The sequence below is a fragment of the Emydura macquarii genome, unplaced genomic scaffold, assembly GCF_026122565.2.
Source record: "Emydura macquarii macquarii isolate MOO-44397 ecotype Brisbane River unplaced genomic scaffold, CSIRO-AGI_Emac_v2 contig_3108, whole genome shotgun sequence".
Taxonomy (NCBI): domain Eukaryota; kingdom Metazoa; phylum Chordata; order Testudines; family Chelidae; genus Emydura; species Emydura macquarii.
The window spans coordinates 656413-671635 of record NW_027133245.1 but is presented as its reverse complement, the minus strand read 5'-3'; the positions used below and the strand labels follow the sequence as shown (position 1 = coordinate 671635).

Below are 15223 nucleotides of genomic sequence, written 5' to 3'. Positions count from 1 at the left end.
CACAGTAATATGATAGTAAAATACAGACTCATTTAACTTAATGCTCTGATGACGGTGTTCTATTGACACTGGGTCCAGTTCTGCTTCCATTGAAGTGAGAGAGAGCTCTGTCATTGGCTCCGGTGGGAACAGGAAAGGGTCTCGTGACAGAGAATTTTGTATTGTTTTAGTACAGTGATTGGTAACCTGATCAAAGGTTTTATGGTTTGGGATGGTAGAGTACAATTAATGACATATATGATCTGCCATGGGCAGGGCAGAGTGACTGATACTAAGGGCAAAGATTGGATACTGGATGTAAATTGTTGTTGCAGGTGTAGTTGGCTCTGTGTTTCACAGTAAAATATTCTTATCAAGCAGCCTCACTCCATCATATACTGTTCCTCACCTGTCAAGTAATCAGCAGTTAGAATTTCTCAATAAAACATAACGGTATGTTCTTTTTGAGGGTACCTGGCTCATGTATATGGTCGATAATTCTGTGATTGCTTAAGCATTGTAATAGAAACAAACAAGATTTTACAAATAAAGTATTAAGGACTCATGGAGAAATTACAGAAATTTAGGGCGATATCAAGGATTTGAAGACACTGCCCTGATAGATTGCAACTGACAGGAGCACAATCTTTCCAGAGCAGTGCCTTACACCCAGGTGGTGAGATGAGTAATTTGTTTCATCCTTTAGTACAGAGCAGATTGTGGCTCCTTGATACATCAGCCTTGCTGTGCACTGTGGCCCTGCCAACTCTTCTCCTCTTCCTAGCATCATGTTCCCTTCTTAGAAGCACAAGTGAGCCATCCCTTCACTCCCCAGCATACAAGAACTGAAAGCTCTTTGTATGGCCCTGTACACAGGGTAAAATTCCCATTGACTTTGATGGGGGCAGAGTTAGGTTAACACTGAAAATCTCACCCAGAAGTTCTACTGGAAATCTATAAAATGGATGAGTATCACAGATAATAAGTAAGAGGATATACAGGATAAGAGATGAAATTTTGGGGAAAACCATGGTGACCAAAGTCTATGTGATTTTAATACACAAACACTGCAAATTATGTGTTATATTTAATAATCTATCATTTTCAATTTTATTAATTTTTCTAGCAACACTAGGTATGACCACTTTAATTTAAGTTGTTAAAATGGTTTCCATTATGGCAATCTATTTTTAGTTGCTTAGAAATAGAGTTGGTCAGAAAAACTGTGACAGAACCATATTCCATTGAAATCAAAATGCTTCTTAAAATCAGGTCCATTTCACCAGAATTTTGTTTTGGAAGAAAAAAAAGTTGTATTGTATTATAATATATAATGTACATTTTTAAAAAAAATCAGAATTGAAATGAAACATTCTAATCAACTTGAAACATTTTGTATCCTGGACTTTTCTTTCACAGGGAATTTCAAAATTTTGTTTTCCCTACAGTTTGGAATGAAGCCACATTTCAAAATATTGAGCTTTTTCATGAAACAGAACTTCTAATCCCTCTAACTGCTCTACACCATACACTTTAGCGATGAAATTCACCATGACTGCTCTCTTCTCAAAGGTGAGTCTTGAGAAAAAAACACTTAGTTGTTTTAGAAGTACACGTGTGAAAAAAACGTTTGAGCAGGTGCCTTTCCCGCAACTTTTGGCAGGTCAGAAGACAACGGGACTACTCACTTTAGGCACATGCTTAAATAGTTTCATGAAGTGGAGGGCTAAAGATCTTAATTCCACCACCCTGTTTTCCCATTCTCTGTAAGGGAGAGTGGAAGGCAAGAGTTGGCTTAGATACTACAGGGGTGGGTGCTTTATATATAACATAAATGAGTGTATCTGTCAGCAGAATTTTGCCTTATTTTCCATACCTCTCCCCCAGCTGTTTTAGGGCTTGTTTGCAGAGAAACTGGAGCCCACATAACTAAATTGATTATCTATCACACCGTTAGTTACTTGGGTGCGAATCTAACCCACTTATTCGGAGTAAGAGCGTCCCATTTCTTTAAAACTTGTCATATTTAGCCTAAATTCGCCATTCTACGTGCAAAACGCAGTATTTTAACCAAATACAAATGACTCTCAACAAAACATGCAGCGCTCTCTCAGTGGAGCACCAGAAGGGGGCAGGGCGTTGTGTGCCAGCCTTCACACACACACACACACACACAGAGCTTGGGGTTGTTTTTCATGGGAAAAGTCTCTTCAAAGAAAGAATTCAAATGGGGGAGGGGGGGGTTATGCCTTGATCCCCCCCTTGCCTCTGGCTCCCCTCCCGTGGGATCTAGGGGACCACAGCGGGCCACGGCTTTTCTTGTCCACTTGTCCAGCTCCAAGGGGGTCCGCGCTCCTCCCCGTCCCCATGGGACTCGGGACAGGAGAGGTGCGGCCGTCCTCGCGCGGGCTGCGTCACCAGCTGCCCCGCATTCGGGAGCTGTGCGGTGTGGGACTACTCGGGCCCGGGACCCGCGTGGATGAGGGCGGGGGAGGGGGAGCGCGGATGACGCGCGGGTCCGGAGTCAGGCTGACGCAGTCCACGTGTCCGGGAGATTTAAAAGTTTGGGAGCGGAGCGCACACGGGCTTGTCGGCAGCCTGCAGCCTCCAGAGCGCGAGGGAAAGCGCGAGACGCAGACTCGGGGCCAGCCGGGCCCTTCAGCACTCAGACACCATGCTCAGGAGAGGCGCCTGCCAGCAGCAGCCCCCCGCCTTCTCTCAGGGCGGTAGCAGCAGCAGCCAGCCCCGCCTGGGGGGCAACAGCCACGTGCCAGGAGCCCCCCCGTTATTGCTGCTGCTCCTCCTCGCCTCCTGGACGTGCGCCTGCAAAGGTGAGGCTCAGCCCCGACCCCAGACCTCCCCCCACCTCGGCGTCTTGCGGCTTCCAGCCCCATCCCCGCCACTCTGTGCTCCCCTTGCCGGGGCGCTGGGCTGCTTTACAGGGGCGCTCCCGCAAGCCCCTTTCTTCCTCTCTCCCGGGTGCTTAGGCTAGGAGAGAGACACGGTGGGGGAGGTCACGTCTTTTATTGGACCGACTTCAGGTAATGAGAGAGAGAGAGACAAGCGTTGGGGCCACCCAGAGCTGCAGCTGCCCTGCATGCACGGCGTAGGCTATTGTAAACGTTCAGGGGAGATGAACCCGCAACTCCTCCCCTCCCCCCCCAGTACCTTTGACAGTTTATAGAGGGATGCAGCTGCGTGCAAAGGTGCAAGCGTCCAAAGGTGTCACGTAGGAAGAACCTCCGGGATGGGAGTCCTTACGCTGGTGTAGCCAAGTGTACCTGCTTCAGCTTGGCTCGTCCCTTACCGGAGAGGTGCAGGGGTGGGAGGGAGAGTTGGGAAAGAAGCTGGTACGGAACCCTAGGAGAGGAACCAAGTTCTGCACGTGCGGACGGTGCGGTGATACTGCCCTGCAGTAATAGTGACCACAGGAAACCTTCTCTTGAATTTAAGAGCGACGAAATTGGGAGTCCAGGCAGCCTCAACCTTAATCGCTTATTGGAGCAGATACAGAGGTACCCACACCATGCACACGTAGGGGGGGACGTCTCTAGGAAACATTTTGGTAGGGATAAAAGCAATAGGATCCTATACAATTCTAAACCCTGATAGAATTTAATAGCGAATGATGTCCTTTCTGTAGTCGAATCATGCTTCAGAACTCTAGATAATTCACTTCTAAATTCTATAGGATGGTTTAAAATTCCTCTAGAAAGGAGAACAGATTATGCTATATTCTATAGGACATCATAGACATGGTCACATGAGGTCTATCTGCCTATCCACTAATGATATACATATACCATTTACCTTTGAAAATAATGTGGAAATCACAGAGAAGTAATCTGTTGTGGCACAATATTGTTAGCCACTGTTTTGTTTGAGTTTCTATCATTACTTTCAGAACAGCATTCCAAACCATCTTATGTACCATATATCCTGCAGTATCTCAGCACTTATAACTCAGGTTATAGACATTAGACACCACTATGGCAATCTTAACTGGTTTTCTTTGAATAGGTTCAAGTCAATCTTCAATGTAACTTAATGCAATTTTTTGGTATTTGAATTTCCTTTTATGTTTTGTACAAATTCTTCTATTACTGCTTATACATTTTTATTTATTTGAAGCAAAAATGGTGTAATAAACATGATTATATCATATTGAAAAGTTACAGGTACTGCACATGCTTATTAGGTAATTTTCACACACTTAAGTCTGCAATTTGTATTGTTTGATTGCAAAGGACTGTAGATAATTGTAGTCCAAATTTAGAAAACTCTGGGAAAGTTAATTTATTAAATCTAATTTTAATTTTGAATAAAAAACTTGGCATAAAAGCAAATGACAAAGCATGAATCCTGTGTGTGAAATTAAATTCTACAATAGGCTTTGTATAGTTAGTCACATAGAGCATACCAATATAAAAATAAGCAAGGCTTTAACTACCTTTCCTGTCAATGTTAGTGTTTCATCTTTGTTGTTTCCATATTACTCTAATGTAAGAAGGAAGTGTTATATGTATGGTACTTATACAAAAGCATTCTCAACAAACATCATGAGTCAAACCATAGAATACCACTGATAACATCTTTTGTGCCTCTTAAATCTACATGCTAAAATTTCTAATTCCTTTAACTATTCAATACAATACAATTTTGTATCTACAGTAGTTTTTTTTCACTAGATACTCAAGAAAGCAATATTTTATTTTCTCTTAACGAAAGTTTCTATAACATTTTAATTCTGGAGTTTTAGAAACCTTAAATCATAAATTTCATCAACTTCTAATCATATTGGTTGATCTGATATTACTAAATTAGTGAAATAGTAGAAAGAGTTAATCATTTTTACTCTGTAAAATTAGTTTATTTATGTTAACTTGGAATTTTTAACACACCAAAATGTGAATCCTTTAGATAATAGGCTGAGATGAATTTGAATTACATATTTCAAATATATTTATTGTTCTTTTGGAAACTATAGGCCCATCCTATAAAGTGTGGAGTACCCTAAAAACCCACGGGTTTCAGACTGGAGTAGAAGAGAGTTTGGTTTTGTTGAGTGTTGAGAACACTCAGTATTCCTCACTGGAGAGGCTAGAATCTTGTATGTTTAGACTTTATATTAGTAAGCAACAAATTATTTACTTTAAAAGAAAAAACAAAAACCCACAGATTTAATTCCTGAATCCAGGATGGTAACTGTAGGGGCCAATATTGTAATCCTACAGCCCTTGGCCACGTGAACAGTCCCAGGGTATGCCTACACTGCAATTAGATACCTGCAGCTGGCCCATGCCAGCTGACTTGGGCTCATGGCACTCAGACTAAGTGGCTGTTTATCTGCAGTGTAGATGTTCAGGCTTGGGCTAACCAGGATTACTAGATCAAAGGTCGGGATAATTGTAGACAAGAATCAAAAGTCTTGAGACTGGTAAATACACTATATATAGAGCAGAGGAAAATTATTCAGAGCTGGCTGTTTTTAACTTTTACGTTTATGGATGTAAAATCTGTCTTGTGATATTATGGCAGTATCACTGACAGCTCCATTGCTAAGGCTATGTTGTATTTTCAGTTAAAGCAAAATTTAAAATAAATCCTCAAGTGTTAATTTTCATGGAAAAACACAATCATCCCTAATCTTACAGTATCTGTTCAGCAGATCCTAATTAAATTTACTATACAATTATTATATTAAATTAGTCATTTACAAAGCTCTCCTTTTTAAAAATTTAGCATAGTTTTATTCTATTATTTTATATATATATATCATAAGATGTTTATAACACTCAGATTTCAAACTTCATATTCATCACTCTTCTTTAGATCTCCCAAATAGAGTCATTTTAATAATCAGTCATCTAAAAAACAAAATTGCTAGCTATATATTGTTTGACATTACTATGTTCATAGATGTAGCTAATGGAGAAAGCATTCCTTACAGGATAAGAGCTTTCCCACAGTTCAGCCAGTTAAATAATTCACTGTTTCACTGTCTGAGCTTGTCTTCTCGACCTCCTGTACCCTGAGTGTCTGCAGGATGATGCTGCTCTCCTGCCCTGTCATGTGTGCACCACCAGTTTTCTCTCCTGGACTTCCTGCACACTTTGGGCAACCTTGCCAGCTGCTCCCTCATCCAGTGTCCTCTGATCCCAAGCACCCACACACCCTCCTCCTCCCCCTCAGTATCCTCCACCATACCTACATGCACACTGCTGGGTTCAGTTTCATGGTTGTAAACTAAGGCCCCAGTTCAGGAAAGCAGTTAAGCCTTTAACTCAGTATTGCAAATCCCAAGCTTTTAAAAATCATATATCAGGACTCCCAAAATCAGTAGATTGGCTTAAAAATAATGTGATTTTTTTTAAAACCCATAGAATTGGGGTTTTCTGGTTTAAGTCTTTAACATGGGTCATGTTTTCAAGCTTTTTTTAGCAAGTATGAGGGCTAGAAATTTAATTTCAGCTTTCATTTAAAAATAAAAAAGCTGTGCCTCCATGAAAAAACACCAAATAGCAGGAGACCCGCAATAAAACCCATGAGAGCTGGCAATGCTGTTGCCTTTAAGCACATGGTTAAAGCACACTGTTATTGGTTGTTATTTATTTGTATTACTACAGTGCCCAGGAGCCCAGACATGGCACTGTACAAACACAGAATGAAAAGACTGTCCTTGCCTAAAAGGGTTTACAATCTAAGTGTAGGACTAGAGATAACAGATGGATACAGACCAAAGGGGGAAAACGAGGAAACAATGAGACCATATTGCTCAGAATGACAGGCTGTTGTCTCAGCACATCAGTGGCATAACTGTTGTCAAAGTTTCAAAGGCATCATGGCAAAGGAGAGTTTTAAGAAGGATTATGAAGGAGAATAGTGTTAGTTTTGTAGATATTTATATGGAGTACCTTCCAAGCATGAGGGGCAGCATGGGAGAAAGTTCAAAGGTATTTGTTTTAAAATTTAATAAGTGGGCAGTGGAGGCTGGTATTGTGCCAATTGGAGGTGGGAATCAATATCTCAGCAGTGACTGAATGAGAGGTGATAGGTAAGTGGGGATATGCCATGAAGGGGATTTAAAGTGAAGATGAATGGCTTATGTTTGATGTGATAAAGAAGGGGAATCCAGTGGAGGAATGCAAAGAAAAGGGTGATATGGTCAAAATGACAGGCTAGGAAAATGATCTTTCCAGCAGCATTCTGAACAGATATGAGCAGGGCAAGACTGACAAAGCCAGACAGAACTAATTGAAACTAAAGATTATGAGGGCCTGGATGAGAGTTTAGCTGTGTAGATGGTTAGAAAAAGCAGTATCTTAGAGATGTTATGCAGATCGTTTGCAAAACTTAGACATTGCATGGTTATGAAGACTTAGAGAGAAGTCCAAGTCAAAGATGATGCTCGGATTATGGACCTGAGTGACAGACAAGATACTGGTGTTGTCCACAGTGATCAAGAAAGGAGTTAGTAGGGAGGGTTTGAGGGAAGAATGAGTTATATTTTAGCAAAGTTGAGGTTGAGCTGACAGCTTGACATCCATAAGGAGATGTCAGAGAGAGGCCAAGATTTTAGTTTGGACCAAAGAAGACAGGTCTGCAGTAGAGAAGTAGATATGTAAGTGATCAGCATAGAGATGGAAGTTGAATTTTCAGATGATATTACCCAGATATAAGGTGTAGAAGAAGAAAAAGGGACAAGAACTGAGTCCTGTGGACCTCTCACAGAAAGTTTGAGGGCAGATGAGGTGGATCCTCTGAAAGGCATGTTGAAGGAGTGATTAAAGAGGTAACAGGAGAACTTGCAGAAGACCGAGTCACAGTAGCCAATGGGGGACAAGATTTCAAGAAGAGTAGTGTTGAAGGCAGCTAATAGGTCATGGAAGATGAGGATGGAGTACTGGTGCTGAGCTTTGGCGAGGAAGAGGTCATTAGAGACTTGCAAGAGCAGTTTCAGTGGAGTGCAAGGGACAGAAGCCAGATTGAATAGGGTCTAGGATGGAGTTGGAGGAGAGGAACTCCAGACAGTTATAGACAGTGCCATCAATAGCTTAAAAGGGAGATGGGTTGGTAGCTGAAGAGGCAAGTGGGGTCAAGGGTGGGTTTTTTTAAGATGGGAGAGACTAAAGCATATATGTATTTTGTGGGGAATGAGCCAGAGGAGAGTGAGAAGTTAAGCAAAAGAGTAAGGGAGGGTATGAGAGAGGGAGCAAGTTAGATCAGCAGATAGGATAGAATGGGGGAACTGGGGCAAATGGTTGATGGAAATAGACTAACTTCCACAACTTTTACATATGGAGGGTCAAAAATCAAAATCTGCTGTCAGTTACATCAGCAATGTAAATGATGTGAAATCTGAGCTAGAATATTTTAAATGTATTGGGCCACTTTCCATCTTTGTGGGACTCTGTTTTCTTCAAGGAAGCTACACTGAAACTGTACTGTGAATGGCAAAAGGAACTCTCTGCTCTAATGAAGAAAGTAACTGCATCATGCAGAAACAACTAGAGCAGTGTTTGAGGCCACAGGCTCCCATAATTTCCTGTTTTGCAGAAGCTCTGCATCTTTCACTTTTGTGCATTCTGACAGTGTATTCTGGAGTGCCTTTGGGCATCAAATCCTTAGTAATATAAACTAATTGACATACTATATATGAGAATAATCATTACAAAGGTTATAATTATTCTATGGTATCAATAAACACTCTCTTTTTCCAGGTGCACCAATGCCATCTCAAGCACAAGAACAAGATTTGCAGCTGTGGAATGAAGTAAGCAGCAATATCTTCAAGTGTTGTATCAACCATATATTTAAATAATATTCTGCTACTGTTTATGACAGTTGGTGATGATTTCTTGCTATTTTACTTTATAAAGGGCGGGTATAAAAGATAGCACTTTGATGCATTATCATAGAGCTCATTGATGCATTATCATAGAGCTCATCTGTAGAGCCCTGCATGGATACAAATATGTGGATCTGCATCCAGCTGGAATAAACTTTTACCCCCTCTTTTAGATTTAACCGCATCCACACATCAGCTGTTTTAGAGCCAGCAGCCCTCCATCAGCTGTTGAGCCCCTGCCACCCCAAATAGCTGATGAGCTCTGCCTGCCTAACAGCTGATCAGCGGTTCGCTGCACCCCTGGCTGGCAGCTTCTCCAGCCCTGCCCCAGAAGTCACAGAGGTCCTGACCTCCGTGACCATCCAATCAGCAGTCTGCAAGAAATGGTCCATGAATATCCACATCCATGGATGCAGATATCCACAGATATAAAGCGGATATCCGTGGATTTGCGGGGTTCTACCCATCTGCACACAGGGCCATATGCTCCTTATGATCTCTGCTACGTGGCAGGAGTTTGAGAGAGCTGCCATCCTGAATCATAGAGACTTATTTTTTGGCATTTCACATCCCTCGCATAGATTTCCCCCAAAAGAAGGAAACCCTGAACTACAGTAACTAATCATGCCATCTCTGATCATAAGCAGAGTAGATTTAGATTGGAGTGCACTTAAAAGTATTCTTCCTACTGCTCACACAGGTACCCATCTTGCATTGTAAATATTTCTGACATATACTGGTGGAGCCCTTCCTCCTTCCCTTTTTACCTCTCCTATGTAGATTGTTCCCGTCTATATTGATTCTGGTGATGGGAAGTAACCACTTTTTTCAGATTGCTGAGTACTAAATGTTTTCTCTTAACCCAAATCCAGGAGTGATCATTAGGCTGGGAATTGGGAAGTCATTAGGTTGAGGAGGAAATTGTGTTGGTTCGTGCAGAGCTAGACTTGGTAGTGAAAGGCAAGTTTTTATTTAACTGGCAATGATCAGGCATGTTTATTGGCTACAGAGAAAATATGTATAATTATACAGTAGAATACATATGATGTAGTGATTTATCAGCAAAAGGTATTATTCCAAAGGTACTGTATACAATGTTAAAACATACATTGAATCACATACATTTGGCTCACTTGATATTGGATTATGTACAGCTTCAATTCTATATTTTAACATTCTGCGTGGTGACTGATGTTATAGCATATAGTATTCTCAGTTCTGGGCTTTTTCATTTATGTACAAGTATTTTGATTACAATATATTACACGTGTGTTAGGCAGCCTGAGAGGATTGTTCTCTGCCCTTGTGATACGGACAAAGTGTTGGCCCACTGTATAACATCGAGAAGGGCTTTACCTCAGGATATGCATGCACTCACAACTGTCGCATCTCTAAGGTGCTATATGCTATTAGAAAACAGGCGACGGATTATAGGAAGAGTCTGCATTATATACATGCAGTAAACTTGAACTTTGAATAATAAGATGTTACCTCTAAAATGATACACATACAGTATTAATACAACAGCAGCCATATACTTTCCTGCAAGCTCAAAACTAAAAAGTACTGCAAGATTTGTCTTAAAGTTAACAGATCTGGGCTCTGTTGGACCAACGGGTTGGGAACGGAGGGAGTTCTAGAGTCAAAGACCTCACACAGGAAATGCCTTGCTGTCAGCTCCTCCTGACCCCTTTTAAGCCCAGGAATATTAGTGAAAACACCTGCACTAATTGCAACCCATTATGATATCTATCAGATGAGTTGATAGACGATCTCTCAGGAAGATGGGTCCCAAACCATTGTTTTATACATCCCCGAGGTTAGACATGGTGTAACAAAGGACTTGCTCCTACTCTCATTGAAGACAAAGGCAAAATTCCCACTGATCTCAATGGATATAGAATCAGTCCATAATATAATAAACTCTGTATAAAATTATATAACAAAATCAATTGCAAATTGTGTGCATTAAAGCAAAATTAATGTGGGATTTGATTATATATGGCAAGACTGCAACTAAGAAAAGAAATAGCCATCTTCTGGTAGTAGGATCCTCCAAATCCAAATCACAGTAGTTGTCCTGAGATCCCAAAATGTGACTTTTTTTTAATAGGTTTATTTTATCCGCTTTTGCTTTACCCCTATACTAGGTCCACAGTAGCAATAGTTTAATAGTAGTTTAATAGTAGTTTAATAATCCGTTAGTATTCCCAGAGACACACAGATTCAGCAAAAAGGGAAACAAAGAAATTTTAACATTAAAGGCTATTTGGAGTGGGCTACTAGCCTTCCCTCAATCTTTCCTAATGTTTTTTCATGTGATTAATTTCCATGCAGAAAAGCTTCTCTTAAAGCACCTGAACCAACATTATTTATATCTCTTCTTTTGTAACTTATGTTTGCCAAAGAGTAGCGTTTGGAATTATCTCTGATATTTATTATAGAACTTATTGTATTGGCCAGTCTTTTTTGAGAACCACTTCCCTGGGACACAATGCATGAGTGAGAGACTGATTGCAAAAGTCATTTGGTATCTGGACTAAATACACGATATTTTATGCAAAAAATACTGAACTGCTACTGAACATTGCAAGTGACAGAAATGTTAAACTATGTCATAGAAAATTAAACCCCCTTTTTAAAAATTATTTCCCCTATAGTGTTAAATCCTGGTCCTCCATTCTGGGCTTTGGTATTCCTTCCTCCTTCATTATAAAATATGGTATAATTCCAGTTTTCTGAATTCTGTTTACCTGAAAATCCTAATTATCTGAAGCCAGAGTATGCTCCCCATGTAGTCCTACGTTATTTAATCACCTGCTAATATGGTCTCATTTAGTACTAATTAACAGCATTGTATTTGTATAGTAGTTCTGAGCAGTTACCTGTAGTTATTGAGATCTAATCCTATTTCAGCAGCAACAGCATATTGGCATATAGTGTCAAAAAGAACAAGATCTGTGCTGGATCTAAAGCAGAAGTGTTAAACAAACAGCAACATTACTCCCTTGATTCCCCATATGTCTATATCAGGTCTGATCCACACTAGCGCTTATGTGGCAAAATTTTTGTCACTCAGGGCTGTGGGGAAAAAACATCCCCCCCGAGTGACATAAATTTTGCCAGCATAAACGCTTGTGTGGACAGCGCTATGTCAGTGGGAAACACTCTCCTGCTGACATAGCTACTGCCACTTGTTTAGGTGGTTTTATTATGTCGGTGGGTGGTTTTATCACCTTGACATAACGCAGCTACTCAAGCACTCTTTCAGCGGCATAGTGGTACCAATACAACTGTGTCGCTGTAAGTTTTAAATGTAGACTAGCCCTCAGTAAAACTGCAGCTCAAAATAGCACTTCCATAATTTATCCAAGCACCCGGTTATGTGAAAGTTTTGGATGTGCCCAGGCAATTAGGATAAATGAGAGTGTACTGTACTCTTGAATTTTCTTTATTGAAAATATTAATTACTTGCATTCAGATACATTTTATGAATCTCCTATTTCCCTTTCCTCACTTTCTTCTGGATTACTCAAGAATTGATCAATAAGTGTCTACTCCTGCTGCTGGTGTTGTATGTTATGCAGGTGGTCCTAAGTCTACAATCAGCCACACCTCCAGCGATGGGTGCTGTTTGGTCTGAGTTCAACTTCCTTGGAATATCTCTGTCATCGACACTGTGATTTATGTAACATCTCCTTTAAATCAATCTTGTGAGGTGTTGAGTCCCTTCAGTGACAGTTGAGATCAGTGGAGTCACAGAGTTGAGGGTGCTTAGTGTCTCACAGAAGGTGTGGCAGACATACCATAGCTCCAGGGGGATATATACATATTGTAAATTTCCAGGAAAGCTGGAATTCAGTCTGAAAGGCACTCTTGGTGGTGTCATGGCTTGTGTACCACCTGCATGACATTATTATTTTATTTATAGTCTTGAATCCCAAAATGTTCCAGCTGCTTCTGAGGAGATATCACAACCCCTTCCCAAAGAGTTTAAAATTAACATTCAAGATCTGTCAGTGAAAGTGATGAATAGTAGGAAGTGGGTAAAGTGAGGAAGGATGAAGGGTACAGAAATATGACCATGCATGTGCAAATCTTAGTTGTTCAGTCAAGATTTTTACTTGAATAAAAATATACTTACATGCAGGGAACATGAGAGAGGGAGAGAAAATAACCCAGCTTTGTGCCTGAGTGCATGCAAAGCATATACCAATCACCTATTTTGATGATCCTGTCATACGTTTTGCTACACTGAATGCTGTTTGAAAAAATATATATATTTTGTCTCTTCACTGTTCAGTCTGACTTTCTAAGATGTAACATGTCAATTTTTACAGATAGATGATGCGTGTTCTGCTTACTTGTCTGTAGATCCTCAGCCTGAGGTGAGTCTAGTTAGAGAGATGTTATTTTAATTATTTAGCATTGTTTTTTTAAGTATCATTAAATAAGCACTTTGGTGTCTGAGTTCGTGTTTCCTTTCAATAGGCATCCAGTGCACTGGAAGAACTTTGCTTTATGGTCATGGAATTTCTACAGAAACCTCAGGTAAAATAGTTTTGAACTTGCCTTATATTTCTGAAGCATGGTTTTCAGTATACTAACTGCCTGAACCTTTAGACTAAATTGAGGATCCATGCAAAAAGTAAATCCCCCCAGCTTTCTGAGCGAGGCAGTCCTTGGATAGCCATGGATACTAGCTTGACACAGCCTCCAGCTTCATGTTGTGTAGCTATGATGCTGCTCAGGTCATGGAGGAATAGTATAAATCCATATCTTCCTCACTCTGTAATGCCTTATGCACCTAATCCAAAGCCCACTGAACCGATCTGAAAGACTGTCTTTGAGCTTTGGACCAAGCCCTGTATTTGGAAAATACACAGTCTATGGAGTATTTGTATCTTTAGGGTTAGAGTAACCACATAGTCTCCACTGTAGACATGAACCAGTTTCCTTCAGTTACCTGGGAGGGGGGTCTACCGCCTCCATTCACTGGTAGTTTATTTTTACTGGGGGATGGGGCCTAGCACCTTGCTGAATCATTAAAACATGAACTCCTTTAAATCTATTAGTATCAAAGCAATAAAGTTCTCCTATTCTGAATAGTGGAAAGAAGAAAGTGGCCCAGTAGTAACAAGTTAATAATTGTAAAGAAAGGTATTTAATGACTGAGAAGGACTTATTTAGTCAAGCTTTTTGGTTGAAAGCAAACATTACACTCTACAGTTTTTGAAAATAGCAGTTAAGTTGACAACCAAAGAAATACAATGTGGTTATCAAAAGAGTAAAATATTCCAAAAAAGTACTAAAATGTTTTTAATGTTACCAAAACTGACCTTGGCTTGTTTAGAAATTAAAACATCTATACCAATTATTGTTCCCGCAGAGTGTAGATGAAAAAGACAACACCAAAAGGGTAAGATTGTCATATGTTTTTTTTTGGTTACATTTAAATTGTCAAGAAAACCATAAAATTAACCTGTCTTGTAGTAAAATCCCATTTCTAATTTTTTTAAACAGTTCTTATTTCATTATTCTAAGACTCATGACTCAGGCAATTCAGACATCATGGTAAGTTTCAATACCCCTCCATGTGAGTAAATATGTGCTTGTGCTTAAAAACAAGACAGTGTCCCTCTTAGTAGTAGTCTTGATAGTCTCTCCAGCTGGAGATCAAGTTATTAATTTGTGGAGTTTTGTATGACACAGTATCATTGGTACTGTACATTTAAACAAAATAATAGAATGTGCAAGGAATGGCGCCTCTGTCTGCACAATGTCACTTAAAAATCTAGGAAGGATGCCACAAAATACATTTTTATGCTAAAAAAAAATAAAATCATGTTCATTTCTAGTATTTTATAAACAGCATATCTAATATAATTACATATTGAAATTAAGATCTCATGTGCTTGATCACCACCAGTCAACACTAGCTGAGGTTCCACGAAAGTGAATGGAGCTATGTTGATTTATACTAGTTGAGGGGCTGGCCCTAAATGTTGAAAACTATTAAATATATTTAATAAGCATTTTAGGCAAAATATAAGATGCTAATTAAGATTTTGGATTTCACAGTAAACAAAAAATAGAATAAATAATCAAATATCCTAATGTTCTGATATTTAAAAGAAAAAACCTCATCCCTCAACAATTAAACTACATTTTGATCAGCTCTTGCTTTTAAAGTGCACACATAACACGGATATTCGTTTTTTATGTGCAACTATGCTCTTTCATTGTGCATCACTGGGTTTTGAGAGTGTAACATTCAGATTTTTCACTTTTTGGTAATGATTCTGTCATGTTTATATTCACTATTGTCTCGCTCTATATGTTTCCATTGGGAATATACTGCATCATTGCTAGAACACAGTAAAAGTTATTTTCTAA

The 15223-nt window shown here is 39.8% G+C and overlaps 1 protein-coding gene across 4 annotated transcripts in view; it reads left to right on the top strand.

Annotated features, from left to right (window-relative positions):
* Positions 1 to 2583: 2583 nt before the first annotated feature.
* NMU (neuromedin U) overlaps positions 2584 to 15223 on the top strand; it is a 29314-nt gene continuing 16674 nt past the window's right edge. For 2 of the 4 annotated variants that reach the window (XM_067530539.1, XM_067530538.1), the window contains exons 1-5: positions 2584 to 2810; positions 8700 to 8752; positions 13168 to 13215; positions 13319 to 13378; positions 14217 to 14246. In XM_067530539.1, coding sequence (XP_067386640.1) covers positions 2654 to 2810; positions 8700 to 8752; positions 13168 to 13215; positions 13319 to 13378; positions 14217 to 14246 — 348 coding nt within the window. In that variant the 5' untranslated portion in view covers positions 2584 to 2653. Of the gene's footprint in view, positions 2811 to 8699; positions 8753 to 13167; positions 13216 to 13318; positions 13379 to 14216; positions 14247 to 14350; positions 14402 to 15223 lie in introns of all 4 variants that reach the window. The other 2 variants (XM_067530537.1, XM_067530536.1) reach the window with 2 other exon arrangements.